The sequence below is a fragment of the Schistocerca cancellata genome, chromosome 1 (genome assembly GCF_023864275.1).
Source record: "Schistocerca cancellata isolate TAMUIC-IGC-003103 chromosome 1, iqSchCanc2.1, whole genome shotgun sequence".
NCBI lineage: Eukaryota > Metazoa > Arthropoda > Insecta > Orthoptera > Acrididae > Schistocerca > Schistocerca cancellata.
In genome coordinates this window covers 1202306536-1202329874 of record NC_064626.1, presented here as the reverse complement: position 1 = coordinate 1202329874, position 23339 = coordinate 1202306536, and the positions used below count along the sequence as shown (strand labels likewise).

General features: G+C 41.3%; 1 protein-coding gene across 2 annotated transcripts in view; it reads right to left on the bottom strand.

The window, feature by feature from the left end:
* Positions 1–18672: 18672 nt before the first annotated feature.
* LOC126094596 (lachesin) overlaps positions 18673–23339 on the bottom strand; it is a 326905-nt gene continuing 322238 nt past the window's right edge. For both annotated transcript variants that reach the window (XM_049909067.1, XM_049909076.1), the window contains 2 exons: positions 21729–21813; positions 18673–18871 (listed from right to left, as the gene is read on the bottom strand). In XM_049909067.1, the coding sequence (XP_049765024.1) occupies positions 21737–21813 (77 nt within the window). In that variant the 3' untranslated portion in view covers positions 18673–18871; positions 21729–21736. The remainder of the gene's footprint in view (positions 18872–21728; positions 21814–23339) is intronic.

Genomic DNA, 23339 nt, shown 5'->3' with positions numbered 1-23339 from the left:
TGAAACCCGAAGCAGGGAACTCTGAGATATTTAACGAGTCATGTAATGTATATCGGAAAGACAGATTAGGTGTTAAAAGAGGGAGAGCATTCATTGCAGTTGACAGTAATATTGTCTTATTTGGGGTCGAATTTGGCTGTGACACTGAAGTCATGTGGTCGCGTGTAACAGATCCAGGTGACGTCAAGTTGACATGGATGTTTTTACCGGCCATCTGATTCCTCTGACAGTTTCAGACTCATTCAAAGAAAGTCTACAGTCACGGATAAAATCACATCATACAGTATTTGCTCAAGGCGACCTTCATCTACCAAGCATAGACTGAAACCTCTATAGATTCATTAAAGGAGGTACACACATACAGTCTTGCGTAGTACTTTTGTTTTGTTGACCTAGGTCACGGCTCACACGCAATGGAAATATTTTGTATCTTGCATTTACAGATAAACCTCACCTTATCGACAGCATCAGCATAGAGGCAGGGATTAACATGTTACCATAGTGGCTATCGTTAAACGAACCAAGAAAGCTAGGAGTGTATTTCTCCTAGAAAGAGCAGATAAACAGCTGTCAGAAACCCACTTAAAAATGGACTAACATCATTCAGTTCCAGTATGATGGACATGCCTGAGTTATGGGCCAAGTTTAAACGGATTGTAAATTGTGCTCTGTAGAAATACGTGCCGAGTAAATGGGTTATGGACCGAAACACCCACCGTGGTTTAACATCGAAATTCGTAAAATGCTGAGGAAGCATTTCATTGCATAAGAGGAAGCACAAATGACGATAAACAAAAGTTATTAGAGATTCGTGCGCCTGTAAACAGATCGGTGCGCGAATCGTACAACTGCGACCGTCACACCTTATCAAAAGGTCTTGTCGAGAAACCGAGAAAATTTTGATCCTACACAAAATCGCTAAGCAGGAGTAAGGCTTCTATTCAATCACTTGTTGACCATTTAGATGATGTAGTAGAAGACAGCAAAAAAGGAAGCCAAAGTTTTAAATTCGTTTGACCATCGCTCAAATCCCCCACACAGTAATAGCCTTACGGGTCATAGAGAGATATCTGTAAGAGTTGAAAACAAATAAGACGCCAGGTCCAGATGGAATGCCTGTTCGCCTTCGAATACAATACTCTACGGCATTGGCCCCTTACTCATATGGCATTTTCCACGAACTTCTCGCGCAGCTAAAGACACAAGCGACTGGAAAAAATCGTACGTGATTCGTGTATATAAGAAGAGTAAAAGAATGGACCTGCAAAATTAGAGTTCAATAACCTTATCATCGGTGCGCTGCTATATTGTTGAACATATTCTTCATTCCAGTAGAGTAACTTTCCTTGAAACGGAAAAGCTTCTGTCCAAGAATCAGCGCAGTTTCAGAAAACCCGTGCGAAACTCAGTTTGACCTTACGTGTGAGCCTGCGAACCTTGGATGAAGGGCGACGGGTGGATTCCACATTCCTAGATTTCCGTAAAGCATTTGACACGGTGCCTCACTGCCGAGTGTTAACGAAGGTACAGGCATAATGAATAGGTTCCCAAGTGTGTGAGTGGCTCGAAGACTTCTTAAGTAACAGAACCCATTACGCTGTTCTCGATTGCCATTGGTCATCAGAGACATGGGTGTCTCCAGGAGTGCCCCGGGGAAGTGTGGTAAGACCGCTGCTCTTCCCTATATACAGTATATACACTCCTGGAAATGGAAAAAAGAACACATTGAAACCGGTGTGTCAGACCCACCATACTTGCTCCGGACACTGCGAGAGGGCTGTACAAGCAATGATCACACGCACGGCACAGCGGACACACCAGGAACCGCGGTGTTGGCCGTCGAATGGCGCTAGCTGCGCAGCATTTGTGCACCGCCGCCGTCAGTGTCAGCCAGTTTGCCGTGGCATACGGAGCTCCATCGCAGTCTTTAGCACTGGTAGCATGCCGCGACAGCGTGAACGTGAACCGAATGTGCAGTTGACGGACTTTGAGCGAGGGCGTATAGTGGGCATGCGGGAGGCCGGGTGGACGTACCGCCGAATTGCTCAACACGTGGGGCGTGAGGTCTCCACAGTACATCGATGTTGTCGCCAGTGGTCGGCGGAAGGTGCACGTGCCCGTCGACCTGGGACCAGACCGCAGCGACGCACGGATGCACGCCAAGACCGCAGGATCCTACGCAGTGCCGTAGGGGACCGCACCGCCACTTCCCAGCAAATTAGGGACACTGTTGCTCCTGGGGTATCGGCGAGGACCATTCGCAACCGTCTCCATGAAGCTGGGCTAAGGTCCCGCACACCGTTACGCCGTCTTCCGCTCACGCCCCAACATCGTGCAGCCCGCCTCCAGTGGTGTCGCGACAGGCGTGAATGGAGGGACGAATGGAGACGTGTCGTCTTCAGCGATGAGAGTCGCTTCTGCCTTGGTGCCAATGATGGTCGTATGCGTGTTTGGCGCCGTGCAGGTGAGTGCCACAATCAGGACTGCATACGACCGAGGCACACAGGGCCAACACCCGGCATCATGGTGTGGGGAGCGATCTCCTACACTGGCCGTACACCACTGGTGATCGTCGAGGGGACACTGAATAGTGCACGGTACATCCAAACCGTCATCGAACCCATCGTTCTACCATTCCTAGACCGGCAAGGGAACTTGCTGTTCCAACAGGACAATGCACGTCCGCATGTATCCCGTGCCACCCAACGTGCTCTAGAAGGTTTAAGTCAACTACACTGGCCAGCAAGATCTCCGGATCTGTCCCCCATTGAGCATGTTTGGGACTGGATGAAGCGTCGTCTCACGCGGTCTGCACGTCCAGCACGAACGCTGGTCCAACTGAGGCGCCAGGTGGAAATGGCATGGCAAGCCGTTCCACAGGACTACATCCAGCATCTCTACGATCGTCTCCATGGGAGAATAGCAGCCTGCATTGCTGCGAAAGTTGGATATACACTGTAATAGTGCCGACGTTGTGCATGCTCTGTTGCCTGTGTCTATGTGCCTGTGGTTCTGTGAGTGTGATCATGTGATGTATCTGACCCCAGGAATGTGTCAATAAAGTTTCCCCTTCCTGGGACAATGAATTCACGGTGTTCTTATTTCAATTTCCAGGAGTGTATATGAATGATCTGGCAGAGCGAGTAAGTAACAGTCTGTGGCTATACTGTGATAATCTTGTGGTGTAAGTGAAGGTGTTGTCGTTGAGTGCCTGTAGGAGGATGCAAAATGACTTCGACAAAATTTCTAGTTGGTATGATGATGGCAGCTATATGAGTCGAGGGGCATGAAAGGGAAGCAGTGGATGGGAAGGGAGTGAGACAGGGTTGTAGCCTCTCCCCTATGTTATTCGATCTGTATATTGAGCAAGCAGTAAAGGAAACAAAGAAAAATTCGGAGCAGGTATTAAAATCCATGGAGAAGAAATAAAAACCTTGAGGTTCGCCTATGACATTGTAATTCTGTCAGAGACATCAAAGGACTTGGAGGAGTAGCCGAACGGAATGGACAGTGTCTTGAAAGGAGGATATAAGATGAACATCAACAAAAGCAAAACGATGATAATGGAATCTAGTCGAATTAAGTCGGGTGACGCTGAGGGAATTAAATTAGAAAATGAGACACTTGAAGTAGTAAAGGAGTTTTGCTATTTGGGAGCAAAATAACTGATGATGGTCGAAGTATAGAGGATATGGCAAGGAAAGCGTTTCTGAAGTAGAGAAATTTGTTAATATCCAGTATAGGTTTAAGTGTCAGGTAGTCGCTTCTGAAAGTATTTGTATGGAGTGTAGCGATGTATGGAAGTAAAACATGGACGATAAATAGTTTACAAAAGAAGTGAATAGAAGCTTTCGAAATGTGATGCCACAGAAGAATGCTGAAGATTAGATGAACAGATCACATAACTAATGAGGAGGTATTGAATGGAATTGGGGAGAAGAGAAATTTGTGGCACAACTTGACAAGAGGAAGGGAACGGTTGGTATGACATGTTCTGAGGCTTCAAGGGATCACAAATTTAGCAATGGAGGGCAGCGTGGACGGTGAAAATCGTAGAGGGAGACCAAGAGATGAATACACTAAGCAGATTCAGAAGGATGTAGGTTGCAGTAAGTACTGGGAGATGAAGAAGCTTGCACAGGATAGAGTAGCATGGAGAGCTGGATCAAACCAGTCTCAGGACTGACGATCACAACTACAACAACAACATGATGAATGGTAGCTAGCACTAAATGTAGAAAAATGTAGGTTAAACCGGATGCGCACGAAAAACCACAATGTTCGACTACACTGTTTGACACAGTCACGTCTGCTGTGAAATTCAGCTTTAGGCTCCTCTCTCTCTCTCTGGTTGCAGGATTGTTGTCCACAGTGGTACTAGTGTTGCCCACAGTGCTTCATGTAAGGCGACTAGATAGGTGTTTACGTAGGATCGGCTAATGTCATTTGACATTTGTCCTACCTCTCTGATCTGGTTCGAGCCGCTGTGAATGTTAAAGCAACATGACTGAGTAGAAGTTTGCCGAATACACTGTCATCATCCCTGTGCACAACGAAGCTCACGGCAATGGAGATACTTGTCGTCTTTGTCAAGCTCGTTATTCATAACGTCTGACTCCATCGCATATCTTTTTTGGCACAACATACAACAGCTTCGAGAAAGTCGTACCTTCACCATCGGCAGGAGTGACCATGGTACTCCAAGGAGACTCCCTACACCAGGATTCGAAGAGGCCGTATTACATCGCGTTTCCGTTTTGTTTCTTTGATTGTTAATGTGTGGGACCGTATATAAAGTGATGTACTGGGTCAAACCTAGTAAATAACTTGTAAAAGTGGTCGTGTTACCAACATCTTTTCAAATGGGTGTAGCATGGGTTCCAGTTCAAAATATTATTACTCCGACCCGTCTACAAGCCCTAGACGATTGTAACGAGAATTTCAAACATCCTGTATATGCACCGAAGACTGTGCTGTAATTGGCTTAGTGGTGTTACTAGCATTTTCTTTAAAATTGATTACTTTTTCCGTACACACTGGATACAACACGTAACTCTTTACAGTCCAAGGCCTCTCCACACCACTAAACATAATGAATAAATATAAGTCAATAAATGAAACAGAAAGTTCTAAATTCTTCGGTGGTTATATTGATAATAACATGAATTGGAAATAACATAGTACATGTTTTCTTAAAAGTCTAACCTGCGTAACTTCTGCATTACAGATTGATTTTTGAGATGAATGTATTTGGGTGTGGCACGATTTTTTTTTTTTTTTTTTTTTTTTTTTGGGGAGGGGGATTCGTCACTGACGAAAAAGCGTTTGGGTACAGACACATGTAAAAACGATAATGTGCGATATACAGGGTGTCCATAAAGTCCCTTTACAACTTCAAAATTTTATTTCAACGGTAGTTGTTGAAATATTTTAACCAAATTTCCTTCATTGTAATCACTGTTAACTAAAGTTTTTATGTATACTAAAGTTTTGTGTTTCAGTTACTCTGTTGATGGAAGGAACTGAACCTCTATAAAATGGCAACTCCTCAAAAGAAGGCACCATGTGTGTCCTGGTTTATTGAGACAAAATCGGACGTTCAGACTCAACGAAACTTCAGAACGAAGTATGGAAGAGATCCACCATCGCGCCCTTCAGTCAGTGCATGGCACAAAAAATTTATAGAGCCAGAACATCCGAGGAAAACATCGATCGCATTTTGAACTTCTTCACTCTTTCACCTACGAAGTCCATTCGCACTGCTGCCAGACTGTTGCAACTATCACGTTCAACTGTGCATAAGGCCCTCCACAAGAACGTACTGTTGTACGCTTACAAGGTGCAACAGTTACAGACACTTGAGCCAAATTACAAGCCAAAATGGACAGAGTTTGCACTCAACATGCTGGAACGCTTTTCGTAGGATGAAACATTCCTCAAGAGAATTTGTTTCAGTGATGAGGCAACTTTTCATGTTTCTGGGACATTAAACAGACACAATGTGAAGATCTGGGGATCTGAACACCCCCGTATGACTAGGGAGCTTCACCAGGATAGCCAAAAAGTGAATGTGTGGTGTGGAATCATGTGCAACCTAATAATTGGTCCAATTTGTCTTCAAAGAGTCAACAACTACTTCAGATGTTTTCCTAGGGTTTCTGACCGAATATGTAGCACCACAATTGATTGACTTAAAACCAACTATCATTTTCCAGCAATATGGTGCACCACCACATTGGGGACTGCATGTTCGTCGGTTCCTCAATGAAACATTCCCCGAGCAGATGGATTGGGAGGGATGGGCCAGTACCTTGGTCACCGCGTTCGCAAGATATCACTGCCTAGAAAAACTTATTTATGGTGGGTATGTAAAAGATATCGCGTATCAAGCACAGATGCTGTACATTGCTGACATGAAGCAAAGGATTCGTAATGTCATTGCCACCATTGATGACGCTATGCAACAGCGAACATGGGAAGAAATCGAGTACAGTCTTGATGTGCTTCGTGCAACTAAAGGCACTCATATAGAGGTCTACCGAACACTGCCAAAAAAACGTTTATAGACACTGATTAAAATAAAATAATTGTTGTTAAAATATTTCAACAACTGCCGTTGTACTAAAGTTTTGAAGTTGTAAAGGGACTTTATGAGCGCCCTGTATCTCTATATCTTAGAACCTCTTCCTTTTTTAGGTCTTTAAACTGGTGTGCATACATCCGACAGTATCACAGTCCATTTACGCGCTTGAAAAGTTTCTTTGTGAGGAGTTACAGTTCATAAATAACAATGACATACTAGCTGGAGAAGTTACTGGCACTACCCATTACTCAGTATTAGTGTGTTACATGAAGGATCGAGGTACTCAAATTACAATCAACGAAAGACAAAAATGTCGGTTAGAGGGAAAAAATTATTGCAGTCACAAATTTTTGTAATGTGTTAGGGTGGACGGCCATGAACACCGTACCTAAAATCCTCACCGGTGGGGTGTGGCCGTGAAGATGGGAAAGGTGATGGGGGCGTCTGAAAGTCACTTTTTATGTTTTCTTGAATAATTCACAACCGCGGCTTGTAGCGAAAAAATTTCTTAGTGAAAAATTAAATTTTAATAATTTCCTGAAGTAAGTTCTATTCATCAATCCTCAAAGACGAATAGTTTTCGTTTCACACGACATGAAACATATGCACATTATTGCAAGTACACTGAGGAGACAAATGTGCTGGGATATCTCCTAACATAGTATATACTATCATTTTGTCCAGAGTTTCGCAGCAAATTAGCTTGGCATGGAACAATCAGCAGCTTGCACAGTGCCATGCTGACAGCTAGGGTTCATGTCTTCGTAAGCTCTGCGCCACATTCGAACCCCACTTTCAGCTCTTAACAACTGGTATTGAGGCTCGTCTGACCAGACCACAGTTTTCCAGTCATGTATGCTCCAACGAAATGTTCTCGAGGCCAGGAGTGGCGATGTCGTGCTGTTAAGAAAGGTACTCGCGTTGGTCTTCTGCTGTCATAACCCATTAGAGCCAAATTTTGCCGCACTGACCTTACGGATTCGTTCGTCTTATGTTCCATATCGATTTCTGGGGTTATTTCACGCAGAGTTCCTTGTCTCTTAGTATGAAAACTGTACTGAAACGTAGCTGGTCTTGGGCGTTAAGTGAAGTCCGTCGGCCACGGCGTTGCCCATAGTGAGAGGTGACATGTAATGTGTGAAAATTGGTATTCTCGGCACACTCTTGACACTGTGGATCTAGGAATATTGGATTCACTAACAATTTCCGAAACGGAATGTCCCATGTGTCTAACTCTAATTACCATTCCGCGTTGAAAATCTGTTAATTTCCGGCGTGAATCACCTGAGTAAAAACGATTGCTCCGCGAGTGCCTTGTGTACACGACACTACTGCCATCTGTTTATGTGCATATCGCTATCTCATGACTTTTGACTCATCAGTGAGAGCAAACACATAGACGTATATACGCTACTGGCCATTAAAATTGCTACACGAAGAAGAAACGCAAATGATAAACGGGTATTCATTGGACAAATATGTTATACTAGAACTGACATGTGATTACATTTTCACGCAATTTGGGTGCATAGATCCTGAGAAATTAGTACCCAGAACAACCACCTCTGGCCGCAGTAACGGCCTTGATACGCCTAGGCATTGACTCAAACAGAGCTTGGATGGTGTATACAGGTTCAGCTGCCCATTCAGCTTCCACACGATACCACAGTGCATCAAGAGTAGTGACTGGCGTGTTGTGACGAGCCAGTTACTCGGCCACCAATGACCAGACGTTTTCAGTTGGTGAGAGATCTGGAGAATGTGCTGGCCAGGGCAGCAGTCCAACATTTCCTGTATCCAGAAAGGCCCGTACAGGATCTGCAACATGCGGTCGTGCATTGTCCTGCTGAAATGTAGGGTTTCGCAGGGATCGAATGAAGGTTAGAGCCACGGGTCGTAACACATCTGAAATGTAACGTCCACTGTTAAAAGTGCCGTCAATGCGAACAAGACGTGACCGAGACGTGTAACCAATGGCACCCCATACCATAAGGCTGGGTGATATGCCAGTATGGCGATGACGAATACACGCTTCCAAAGTGCATGCACCGAGATGTTGCCAAACACGTATGCGACCATCATGATGCTGTAAACAGAACCTAGATTCATCCGAAAAAATGACGTTTAGCCATTCGTGTACCCAGGTTCGTCGTGGAGTAAACGATCGCAGGCGCTCCTGTCTGTGATGCAGCGTCAGGGGTAACCGCAGCCATGGTCTCCGAGCTGATACTCCATGCTGCTGCAAACATCGTCGAACTGCTCGTGAAGATGATTGTTGTCTTGCAAACGTTCCCATCCGTTGACTCAAGGATCGAGACGTGGCTGCACGATCCGTTACAGCCATGCGGATAAGATGCTTATCATCTCGACTGCTAGTGATACGAGGCCGTTGCGATCCAGCACAGCGTTCCGCATTACCCTCATGAACCCACCGATTCCATATTGTGCTAACAGTCATTAGAGATCTCGAAGAACGCGAGCAGCAATGTCGCGATTCGATAAACCGCAATCGCGATAGGCTACAATCCGACCTTTATCAGAGTCGAAAATGTGATGGTACGCATCCTTACACGAGGCATCACAACAACGTTTCACAAGGCAACGCCGGTCAACTGCTGTTTGTTTATGAGAAATCGGTTGGGAACTTTCCTCATGTTAGCACGTTGTAGGTGTGGCCACCGACGCCAACCTTGTGAGAATGGTCTGAAAAGCTAATCATTTCCATATCACAGCATCATCTTCCTGTCGGTTAAATTTCGCGTCTGTAGCACGTCATCTTCGTGATGTAGCATTTTTAATGGCCAGTAGTGTAAAGTAATCCAGTTGATATGGGAGAAGGAGACACTGCCAGAAGAAGGGAAATTAGGTATAACATGCCCAATATACAAGAAGGGAAGCAAAATGGAATGCGGTAACTATAGAGGAATCAGCTTGTTGAATGTAACGTATAAGGTGCTGTCCATCATTATCCTCAGAAAATTGCAACCATTCATATTGCACATATAGGACTACCAAGCTGGCTGTAGACCAAACCGATCGACAGTAGATCACATTTTCAACCACTGAGTATTGTAAATATATATAGAGCCTGTTCGTCGATTTTCAACGTGCATATGACAGCATACACAGGAATAGTCTATGCACTGCAATGCGTGACTTCCGAGTCCCTGAGAAGCTAGTGAGGATCGTGCAAGCTTGAATGGAAAGGTCAAAGGCAGCAGTACGTTTCCGAGGAGCCACATCAGAAACATTCGAGATTGAGACAGGCCTAAGACAAGGGGATGCTCTCTCTTGTGTTCTGTTAAATGTCATCTTAGAGAAAGTAATTAAAGAGTGTAGGCAACAGGAGTGGGCTGGAATATAGATGGACGTTAACTTCAATTGTCTCGCATATGCAGATGACATACTACTACTAAGTGAATCAAAGCACGAGTTGAAAGAACTGTACCAGAAAATGGACAATTATGCACAGAAGGTAGGGCTCAAAGTGAGTTCATGCAATTAGGAAGAAGACAAGAGCTGGAGGAATCTCTTGACGTAGATGGCAAGAAGTTCAAGAGAGTACACCAGTTCAGATACTTAGGATCTTGGTTTACCACGGACAACAAAATAAAAATGGACGTCAAGGAGGGAATAGCAGTAGGAACGAAATGCATGCATTCCCTCAGAGAGACACTCGGCTCAAAATCGATCTCAGTGAACACTAAGATGAAAATCTACAACACAGTGATATGCCCAGCAGTAACGTACAGTTCAGAAACATGGACCATGACTAAGCGAGAGAGGGAAAAATTGTTAATGTTTGAAAGTAGAGTAATGAGGAAGATATGGGGACCAGTTTTAGATAAAAGAAAATGGAGGAGGAGGAAAAACGAGGAAATCAACCTTCTGATGTGACAACCGAATATCCTACAGAAAATAAAGAGCAAAGGAATACAATGGGTGGGCCATGTAGTCCGTATGCCAAATGGAAGACAGGCGAAGATGGCATTAGCGTGGAAACCAAACACCAAACTCCCCATTGGACGACCAAGGCAGCGCTGGATGGACGACCTGGTGAAGGACCTAGAAACCCTGGGAACTGAAGACTCCTGGAGGAACCGGGCCTAAAACAGGAAGGAATGGAGGCAGTTTGTGGAAGCATCGCGTGGTCTGCAGGGGCTCTGATCGCTGAATATCTATCTATCACTTATAAGTGCATACTAAAGTCTGGAAGTGTAGTTCTACTACACGTTCCTTTTTATTATGTGATTTCCACGGTTCACTCTCTTTAGTTTAGGTTTAGCTTTACCTGGTTATTACATAAAAGGATTTTCTGTTTTGAAGTGATTCAGCTGATAACAGTTATTAATCGCAGACCAAGTATTCGCAAACCAAGTATTCTTACAACTTCCGTAAACCTAGATGGCTATATCTTTCTCAGGCACGACAGATGTAACAGACGAGTGGGCGGAGTAGGGGCGTACATACGCTCTGATTTGTCACCTACAGTTCTGCACACATCCGACAACAATGTAGATAATCAAGTGGAATATATGTTCATAGAGATCAAATCACTTAACAGAAAGTGCTTATTATGTGTCCTTTACAAACCACCTAAAGTAGGTGGGTTCGCCTGCTTCGAAACTGCCCTCTCTAGTCTCGATTCGTCATATGAACATGTAATTATAGCAGGTGACACTAACATCAAATTTCTGTGCAATAGTCCATCCACTGGGAAATTTAAGAGGATGCTTTCTACCTCAAATATGACGCTACTTCAGCTGGCACCTACTCATCACACGACTACCAGTCACACTTTCATATATATATTCGCAACGAAATCTCCGAACAGAATAATCCGCACCTCTCAAATACCTGCGCCTGGCATGTCTGCCCATGACATCATTTCCATGACGTATTCAGTAGAATGTCCTAGAAAGAATCAAAAACTGTCTACATACCGAGACCTCAAACGCATAAATTTGACTGAACTCGAAACTGAGGCACAAGAAATAGTTTGGGGTCTGACCTCTACTCCCCTCATGGACATAAACGACAAACTCCAGGATTTCACTAACAAAATTACTCAACTATATGACAAATATGCTCCAATAAAGACCAGAAAAGTAAAAAGGCAACCTGCACCTTGGCTGACTGATGAACTAAAACAGCTCATGAATCACAGAGTTGCTGCAAATCGAGCATACAAGATACACCCTACATCTGAAAATCACGCTCTATACAAGCAGAAACGAAACAAAGTCAATCAAGCGGTGAGAAACGCTAAGCTCAGACATGCCCGTACATTAGCTGACAATATATGTAGACCAGCTATCCTGTGGAAAAATCTCCGTAGTCTCGGTTTAGGCAAAATAAAAGTTGCAGAAAATCACATGGTCCCCGCTGAAGAACTAAACCGATTTCTTCACATTACGTACAACCAAAACTGAACCGCAAAAAAAAAAAGAGAATCATTGATTACTTCAAGGGGATGAACGACTGTAGCAAAGAAAAAATTGTATCTACAGCACGTCACTTGCAGTACCGCCAAGAAAGCCATAATGCGTATTAGATCAGCATCTACTGGGCATGATGGTATCACTATCCAGATGGTAAAACTTATTATTGACCAACTACTGCACTCTTTAACAGACATTTTCAACGATTCATTAATCACAAGTGTTTTTCCTGAGGCCTGGAAATCAAGCCACTGCCTAAAAAGGACATCGCCACAGCACCCTCTGACTACCGCCCCATCTGCCTTCTTCCCGCACTATCAAAGGCCTTGGAATATATAGTTCATGACCAGTGCACCAACTACCTAACTACTAACAACCTACTAGACGAATGCCAATCAGGTTTCCGTAAACATCGAAGCACAACATCCGCTCTGATAAAGGTGACAGATGACCTGAAACTTGCCATGGACAGACAAGAAGCGACACTCATTAGCTTCTTAGATTTCAGCAAAGCATTTGGTGCTGTCGACTTCGACATCTTACTGGCCAGACTTAGCGGTCTAAATTCCTCACCAAGTGCAGTGCAATGGTTTCGCTCATACATGACGTCTCGTCAGCAACGCGTCCTGTCTGGGAATATAAAATCACAATGGCGGCAGGTAGCGTCAGGCGTTCCTCAAGGCTCAGTATTCAGTCCTATACTTTTCTCTATGTATGTCAATGATGTGTCATCGGTTCTGACCTATTGCAAATACCATATGTATGCTGATGACCTTCAGTTGTATCTAAGTGCGAAACCAAGCAATCTCAAGAAAGCTATTGAAAATTTCAATACTGACCTCGATGCACTGTCAAATGGGCACAGGACATAGGTCTAAAACTAAACCCATCTAAAACCCCTAGCGATACTTGTTGGTCACTCTAAGCTCATTACCCCAAAACATCGGGAATCCGTACCTCCTCTTATCCTAAATGTAACAAATATTAACTTCTCTCCCTCAGCAAAGAGTTTGGGAGTAATAATAGATGAAAATCTAAATTGGACAGAGGACAGTGTGCAAAAAAGCATCAGCATCCCTTCATGTCCTACAAAAATATAAAAAACTCTTCCCTTTCGATCTGAAAAAGAAATTAGTACAAACGCTTATACTCCCAATCATTGACTACAGCGATATTATCCTACAAGGCCTCTCACAGGAAAATTCCCGACGTCTAGAACTGGTCATGAATGCCTGCGTCCGATATATCTGTGACGTTCGACTTTTTGATCACATTTCACCAGCATATGCAAAATTGTCCTGGCTGCGTGCAGACAAACGCAGAGATTTCCATACACTCTGTCTCATCCACTGCCTTATAAATGTGCACTGTCCCTCACATCTCTCCTCGTCCCTAACGCTCATGTCGGAACAACATGACAGAAACACACGTTCCCATTATAATAAAATCCTCTCCGTTCCACTGCATCGCTCAGTCACCTTCTCCAAGTCCTTTACAGTAGCGGGAACCCGACTCTGGAATAACCTCCCTCGTTATGTTACAGAACTTAAAAACATGTCCGGCTTCAAAAAACAGTTAATGACGTATCTACTTAAGCAACAGTAATGCCTTTCTCTGTACATGAATGCACTTCACCTCATTACTTCCCTCTTTCCCCCTCCTTAAATCTCACTTCCCCAAAACTCGACCGAGCGGGGTGGCGCAGTGGTTAGCACACTGGACTCGCATTCGGGAGGACGACGGTTCAATCCCGTCTCCAGCCATCCTGATTTAGGTTTTCCGTGATTTCCCTAAATCGTTTCAGGCAAATGCCGGGATGGTTCCTTTGAAAGGGCACGGCCGATTTCCTTCCCAATCCTTCCCTAACCCGAGCTTGCGCTCCGTCTCTAATGACCTCGTTGTCGACGGGACGTTAAACACTAACCACCACCACCACCCAAAACTCGCTCTACTAGTAAACATCTACTTTACACACCAAGATATTATGTACATCTGCACAAACCTTCATTACTATTGCCAATCCTTCTCATGTTTGTCATTATTATTTGACTTTTTTTACTGTTATTATTAATGCTTTTATCATAATCTGTATGTATAGCACCTGCTGTAAAAATACTGCCGCATTTACTTTATTAGATCTTAGTCACTACTCTTTATTCATATTGTCACTAGAGTAAGCTAATTCTCTCATTTAAGCTATGGTCATGATGTAACTCTGATATGTGAAATGCTGCGTGTGTGGAACCCTGGTCTGATGTAAGAAATGGCCTGATGGCCCTAATCTGATCAGGTTAAATAAAGAAATAAAGAAATGTGGCACTTTTCTGCTGTCTTAACTTTTACACTGTATTTTAAAGCCATGTATTTGTGTTTTACTCACTTCATGGTTAATTAATGAATGACCAGAAACTTACTGGACTTCTCTTACCTCTCATCGTGTTAATGGTACACAGCATAAATCTCTTTCATTCAGAAACTGCTGGCACTCGCAGATTGGGTTACACTGAGTAGGCCAACTTACAGCACGTTGAGATCATATCTTGCTAAGTGATTGTATTTATGATGGGATGAACCTGCTGTAATACTGTACATAGCTTAACTTATGTTAAAAGACATGAAGTTCCATAACACCTAGGTGACCTATTGCCGCTGCAGAGGGAGTCAATTTACGCCTCTGGGCCTCTTCACACTTTGGGAAAACTGGGGCTGGATTGGTGCATTTGATACACACGATGACATCACCATTATCGAATATATATTGACATCATGCTATACTTGTGGCAGAACCTTCATTGTGCTGATAGCTAGTGACCTTTTGTACATAATAGCTCTCTTAACGACTGAAAGTAAGTATCAACTTAATGAACTGAAAAAAACTCCACTATATAAACACCAGCTCAGCGAAGTTATTTTTTCAACTCACATAACAGAACTGGACAAGAAATGCCTGTGACGTATGGCCTAAACAGGAAATCGAGCAGCAGTCATGGTTGGGAAAACTGTCTTTTCCGAAAGAATTCTGCAGTTGCTGTAGATGACGGCTAAAACTCAATTTCCCCTTTAATCTCGTAGAATAATTTGCAGAGATTTAAACAGATTATCTCCATATGACTCTCTTGTTTCTAGTATTTTTAACAATTTATATCTGTATTCCATGTTGTGTTAATGCATTTTGTGGAAACAAACACCACCCTGGCATGTCTGCACTCTGTGTCGCCAGTGATTCGTAAGGCGCGCTGCGAAAGGGTCAGTGTAACTTTGTGAATGACCCTGTAGTGTGGCACATGCACTTAATATTGGCATTTGACCTACTTCAGTCAACAATAAACATTAACTTTATATCAATAAAACACTTTTTCAGTAATCTACCGTTTATCTATCCCCTGCAGCGTGGAAAAATTGAACTGGACGTGTTTCGTAGAACATTTAATTTAGTTTAGCTTTGTAAAGGGAAACATTTTCGCTAAAAGCGCCCTTTAAACGCCCACTCACTTTCCACCCGTTAAGAGTTTTAATAAGTTGTCCATTGAATATCTTCCTACCACTATACAAAAATTTGCTACTATAAGAATTTTTAACCTCATTTTCTTTCGTTGGCTGGACTATGAGCTGTTAAAATTTTTCAGCACCTACGTAGTGATGTAATAAATGTAATAGATAATTAATCTAACTTCAAATACGAACTTATAAGATATCTGCTTGTCAACTTCTTCTACAACATAGAAAAATTTTTGCAAGTAGCGTAGGATTTCTTTCTGCAACGAACGGATGTGTCTTCTTTTTGCATGGAAAGAGGAGAGAGGTTGAACATAGTTAAGTATCAACCATTACATGTAAAGTAAAGTAGACGAAACATTCATGGAAATTGTCGTAATGTTGCTTCGTTCTTCATTGGAGGAATTGCACCGCCACAGTAAAACTGGCCTACACCACAGCGAGAGGTTGCCATTGTGATAAGGGGAACAAGAAAACAACGCAACTAAATTAACTAAATTGAAATGGGCAAACGTTGAACACTGAAAACATCTATTATCATAATGTTGAGATTAACCTACCAGTTCAATGTTTTCCTCGCTTAAGGGACACTGCAAGAAAAAAAAGGTTAAAATGGCTCTGAGCACTATGGGACATAACATATGAGGTCATGAGTCCCCTAGAACTGAGAACTACTTAAACCTAACTAACCTAAGGACATAATACACATCCATGTCTGAGGCAGGATTCGCAACTGCGACCGTAGCGGTCGCGCAGTTCCTGACTGAAGCGCCTACAACCGCTCGGCCACAATGGCCGGTTGGGGCACTACATTCCTTGTCTTGTAATTGTATATCTGTAAAATTCGCGACGTTTCAACTCAGTGTTGCATCCAGACAGCAAAATATTCTGACGTAAGCAGAAAACCTGTTTTCAGGAAGGGGAAAACGTTAGTATTATAGACGACAAGAAACTTGTTCATCTGATGATTCCAAAGGGCTCGACGGCGCAGGTTCAGTCTTAAGATTTATACGGCTTTCCCGCTGGAATAACTTCGTGAGAAGAATTTCAGATCTTGTTCTGTTGAATGATTATGATATCTGTCTCCATTTGAGAAACAATGTAATGAAGTTGCGGTCCCTGGTACATAATCAATTCTCTTCGTCAAGCTTACCAATGTACTGAAATATACCTGATATAAATTAGAATATTTAGAGGATCGCCAATGACTATTTGACACACTGCTGAATTTTTTTTTATGTTGTGCTCCCTGTCGTATACATTACGTGAATAAATATCGTTTATTTTATGTGTAAATAATGTTTTCAGCACTTATTTACAGTTTATCATTATTGTCATGATTCTGTATCGTAATAATGAGTTACTTATTATTTTCAGTTCAAAATACATATATTTGAAACAGTAACCTATAAAGCAAATACAAAAAGAAGAATAAACGCTAAAAATAATTTAAAACGTGAACCAGATGTAAGTAAAATAAATGGCTAGAAGTTTTAATTTTTCCAAATTAAATACTAGTGGAGGAGCATATTGCTAAATTTCAGATTATTACAAAATTTGATTATACTGTTTTCAATAACGTTAATTATACTCAAACTTTTATATAAGGAACATTTTTTTATGTCATCGCTTAGAAGATACTTCCTCCAAACCTAATGTGCCAAATCACATTTCGGGGTGTGTCTTACCCCATGAAAGTGAAATGGGTAGAAAAAAAATCCTTTACGCAGCTGCCAAGATCGTTTATTGAGTCTTTCGAATGTTCCTTTGTCAGTGTAGAACATCACTTTTAGAATTTATACGAACTCACTCTTACTGGAACTTGTATTTTTTTCACTTAGCTTATAACAGTAGTCTGTTATTGTTCATTGTGGACATATTCATGTCACAAAACATACAAAACGTTGAAATATTAAAATATAAAGAACACTTGGGGGATACGTAACTTACCTTTCGTTTCCACACCTGCTTCGACACATAGGAACTTATAAACAGAAATTAAAATAATACGTACCATACGTATTTTGCCCAGTATGAGTTTTATTACAAATTCTGAACTCTCGTTTTTACATGGGTTTCATTAAATTGCTTTGGTCATCAGTCCATGTAGTCTCACCTATTTTAATAAAAACTGATGTTTACTTACTTAGACCTGATGTGTCTTAGATGTTCTCCACAATATCACATAGTCATTACCTGTAATATGCACCCCACATATGTCTACTGACCACGTTGTGGTCATTGTACTTACTCGTTTTTTTTACATAACTTTCGCTCTTACCAGTATTTTTGAAATACTAACGGAGAAGTACCTGAAATATTTGCTGTTAGGTGTTCGACGCTGGTCGAGTAAAGTCTGTAGTGACCTTCTTCTCAATAAACTTATGAATTCAGTCGAATAGCAATTAAATTTTTATTTTACTATATATTTGAGGCTTTTTGAGAACATAAGCAGCTTGTCTGTAGACCGTTCGTGCAGAGAGCAGAATTAATATTTCAGCTCACTATTTTAATAAATACTTTTCTATCTTGTCTCACCAACACTCTATTGGAAACAAGATTAGTCCGTTAACGATGTGTACTAGCAAAAAAGCCTTTATGGAATGGAAATAACTGATTTTACTACATTCATGCAGGCAGGCAGATAGTTGATTCATCTGGTCGTTTTTTATTTACAAACCTCTCAGTTTTCTCCCAACAAAAACAGCCTTTCTTTTAATTCACAATGATAACATAACTTAATGCGTTCATAATACACAATTTAGGAAAATTACAACATGAGATTGAACTGAAAAACTTCAAGAATCAGTGTAGTGCAGTTGTGTATCAGTCTGAGATTATGTGAATGTCACCATTCCTACACGAAGTTATTGATGAACGATTTATGACAGTTAGATAATCAGTGCTTCTTGCAGAACACATACGAGTGTGATTCCATTAGATGTAATTGTCATTTCAAGACACTAGTATTCGTGCCTCTGTCTAACCAAAATTTTGCAGAGGAGAAGCACGATAACAAATCTCTTACGTCGATTTAGGAATGTGACGCCTCCAATGATTATTGTGTCAACCAGGTAACATCCTACCTGACGTTCTCAGAGTAAGTGATTTTAATTCACAGCGGTAACATACACTGGACAAGCAATCCATAAATTTTGAAAGGGTAAAGCATTTTATTTGACAGTTATTTACACGAGAGGATGAGATAATAATGAGAGAGCGAAGCATCAGATGATGATGGAGCGTGGTAGCACCAATGTTCTCTGGTGACGTTACACTGGCTGCAGTTCTTCTGGAAACATCCAGCTCTTTGAGGTATAGCCTTGGCTTCTCATCCGGGGATAGGCTGCACCTGTTGACATGTAGGTTGGGAAGATTAGAAAACTCACCGTAAGTGCTATCTCTGGCTGCTGCTCATATGCCACTACTAGTTATAGTTTTTGTGTTTCCATGTAACGAAGCCAATAATATACAGTTATTTTATTACAGATGAATATCCATAAGTCTTAAATAGATAGAGGGAGGGGTAATTATTCCGTAATACTGAGTCTAAACCACCCAGTGTTAAAACACGCGGTCGTGTAAAAGTATTCTAAATGTTACACATGTAGTAAGCAACACCTGTGCCTGATCTCTCACTTTTTTTTCTAGTAATTTATTCTTGAAAATATCGCGTCTTTGAAAATGAGAGGAACGTAAAGAGTTGAAGATGAAAGACAAATAAATTTAAAATCTACCACAAGCTTAAAATAAATGATTAGCAATATTAGTAATACAATTGTAATGAGATCAATTAGTTTCCACCGGCGTCATAAAGAGGTTCTTTATAAGGTAGGAAGGATCACGAGTACAACTGGATTCATAAGAACACAATGTCATCATTATCAGAGTTAACTCCTCTTGCATGACGAATATCGATTTTTCTCCTTAAATTGTCACCGGTGTTGGTTACAGATAAGGTAACATGGATGTTCATGTGATTCAAGTATTTCTATTCAGAAACTGTAGTTAAATCCCATTATTCTAGGCGATTTCAACTTGTAGAAGTGTGTTTAGTATTTCTCACGATGTTCATAATGAAAAATTTTCTTAAATGTGCTAAGTGCATGGCATTTACTCGGGACTGATATTTCACCCTGTTACTGTCGTAATGTAAAGAAGTAGTGTTGATGAAAAATCCCATGTCTTTTGATCTCCCTGAACAAATATTTATGTGCCCTGAAAGATTACATGCACAAAGGAAGTGTATTATGGTTATCGTAATGTGGTACCTTGTGCTACGTTCATAAATGAAATTAGATAATTTTCAGTAATTGTGATGATGTTTACACTCTTAGCGAAAAAATCGTACTGAAATGATTTACATTTCCGCTTAACTAATTATCACACAACTAGACCGCTACGAAAACTCGTGGTAAGTAAGAAAAGATGAGATCCTAAGTTTAAAAAAAATAATAATAAAAAAAGGAACTATCCAAAGTTCGTCCTCACATTCGACGAGAAATAGAGTTGTGGAGAAAATTACGTTTGTTAAATATCTGTCAGAAAGTGGACCAACTCTATAAGAAGTTTTACTCGGCCACTAGATTGACCATGCGACACGTTAAAGATGAAAATTATGTTCGTCATGATATCCGAAGGTATGGAGAAAACAAGTGATAAGGTAAACATTTGAACTTAGGTTGAGGACACTAGTTGTGTACTGGGTGTGGTTTATAATATTAAGTTGCCATCAGTGTTGGAAATGTTCCTTGTTTGCCCCTGTGGTTATAGATATTTCTATATGAAGTTTGAATGTTTTTAGTAGCTTCTTTTTTATTTGTTAAGTGTCTTTCAGTAGAATGAAGTCTTCACAGTCTTGATCGGAACCTCCTCAATATAGCTTTTATAAGACGTTAACTGCAAATTTTTAGTGCAAGTCCAATTCGTAATCGAATTTTGTGTCTTGAAATTTTTCCATATTGTGGTGAAATGCGCTGGACGCGCTTTTACATCTTCCTTGTATGCGAGCCTATTTGCGTAAACGAATTTGGACTGTCTTACACCTTATACACATTGCAGTGGTATGTGCTGGGTCCGCAGCTGCTCTCTCTTTGTGTAAGGGAAAGAATTCTGCAAGGCGCCCTACAGTATATGGTTTTCTACAGGACGGCTTCGAAGAACTGTAGCTCCATTTTCAACAAATCGTTTGAGTGAACCCAGGTAGTGTAGTTATGCCATGTCAGAGTAGTATAGCTTCAACATTTGGTGATAGTAGCTGTTGATATACCAATACGTCACAGCTGTTTATACAATTTCCTTTCCTTGTGCAAGGACTTATGCCTGATTTTTGCGTCACACTTAGAAGTTAACAGGCATGGAAGAGTACTTCTGACGCAGATCACATAAACGATCACGTTCCGTGTGATACAATACGTCGCCTCTGAGGTTGCACCACTTACTTTCGAAAGGACGTTGTTGAGGACAAACAAAAAACATTATATTCCCTTGAAATACTCTGTCACTCAGTATTTGTGGAAGTTTTTCATTTCGTCATTCCTTGTGCCTCGATTTCGTTTTACAAGACTACGTCAATTATGGGAGGGGCTACGATTAACATTATCGTTTTTATCTATGTTAACATGCAGAGGAAGAAGGGAAGGCTTAGGTGCGGAAAGATGAAATTGTTAAAGATATAGTGGAGGATATGATACGGTGATTTTAGTTCTGGCAGAGTGATGAAAGATCTAAATTAAAAAGTGGTTTCTATGGTGAACGCACATATATGCGTAGTGACAAATGTGGGTGAGAGAACGCCAGCAATAGGCCAGATGGAGCATGGAAACTAACGAGTACATCTCCAGGACCACACGCATCAGTTAACAGCGCTGGAAATCACCACTGAAGATGCTTTCCTAATAAAAGAAGAGAAACGCGTATGGCAATAAACAAACTGCATTTAGTTACCTGCATAGACGGAACATACCTCCATGAATTTAAAGCAAATAAGAAACGACGAAAACAGAAAAAATGACGAAAGAATAGTTTCCCGTTACTCCTGATTCCAAGCATTATCCAGTGCCGTATATTAAGCTCTCGGCGACTCTTAAATCTGTTTCAGAGTTTGAATAACGAAATTACACACCTCTAGAGGCACTAGGAAGACGACGAGCAGGTATGTGCTAAGGTGTGAGCAACTGATGTGAGAGACGACATTTCGAGATACATACCTGTGTCCTCAGAGACTGCAGTAGGCTGTGACCAGCACCAGGACCAGTGGGGGCAATCTTCCACTCAGACTGGTATGATGGCAACCTTCGAAAGGAGAAAAGCCACCTTGATGTAGCCATTCACATGAACAAAATTTATCATCTGCGTATAAGAAATGGTTATATGACATGCGTTACTGCCATCCTGCATTCCGACTGACAATGCACTAACAAGTATATCACACATGAATATGTCTCTTTCAGCTACAAGTTGCTACTCATTTGATAGTCAGGAGGGGTTAATGTAGTCCAAAGAGCCACAGGCAATTCATACTACAGTGGTTGATTAAAAAACGTAATCTAATCACTAGTTGAAAGAGAATACTTAGCAGCTAGTAGAGACTGACAGCTTTTACAGTCCTTTTGATAGGATTTACATTTACAACTTGTAACACCAATATATTTAGAAATAGATTTATTCTATGTAACTACGTATCTGTGATAATGAAGTGTTTGTTCTTTGTTAATTAAGGTCATTGATTTGTGACAGGAAAGTTTAAGTTTGAATATATATATATACATATATATGTGTGTGTGTGTGTGTGTGTGTGTGTGTGTATATATATTGTAAAAGCTTGATGTTTAAAAGTAATGAAATTTTGTAATTTTTGTATGTTCATAAAGAAAAATTTGTATATTGGAAGCAGCAGGAAAGTGCCTCCGCAACGGAAGTTGCTCGGCGCGATGTAAAAGGTGTATTTGGCGGTCGAACTGGGCGTCTACTTGGTGGAAACGGTAAGCAGTCAGTGGCTAGACGTAGCACGGTAAACATTGACGGTGCCAAGGGTGGCATTTGGAAGTCGTTTCGTATGAAAAATGGCCTCGGATGTGGATATGGCTGTTTCACAGTACTCTCGGCAATAAGAAATGCCTCTAACACGATAAAAATCCGTCACCAAGAACCAATTGTAAAGAGCATTCAACATCAAGAGCCGTGAGTACAGTTAGCCGCCACGTCGCTTGCCACTACTTCGCCACTGCTCCATCAACTTCATGCATACAGAGCATTGACCAGTTAATTTGTGCTAGTGTTTTCAATAATAATCCAAGTGCTAGTGTTTTGAACCCTAACTTTATCCTAATCATGAACCGAATCAGGATCCCTTCCTAAGTGTGCAGAAAAACGAGTATCATGTTTCTAACTAACTAGTGATTTGTTTCTGTGTATTAAATGTGCAAAAATTCAGCGCCAGAGAATGTAAAGGTTTCTGTCTAAAATACCTGCTTCACTGGTGATGAAAAAGGCACGTAAATTTAAACTTATTTGAAACTTAATTTAGTCTTGATTGCTAACATGAACGATGATTTTTTTGATTGATCGAGATGAGTGTTGAGTAATTTGCTTTAAACATTGAAAACGTAGATTATTCCAAGTGGGTCTAAGAACTAATGTTGATTGAATTTAACTTTTCTTCTGAAATAATCATAGAGTTTGCCTAGAGAGACAGTATCAATTTATGGGTCTCCACTATGTTCTTCTCATATCAGAAAGATAATTGGGAAATTTATTGCTACTACAGGAATGTGATACTTTTATATAAATGGGGATATAAGAAAGTGTATATGTAGTAT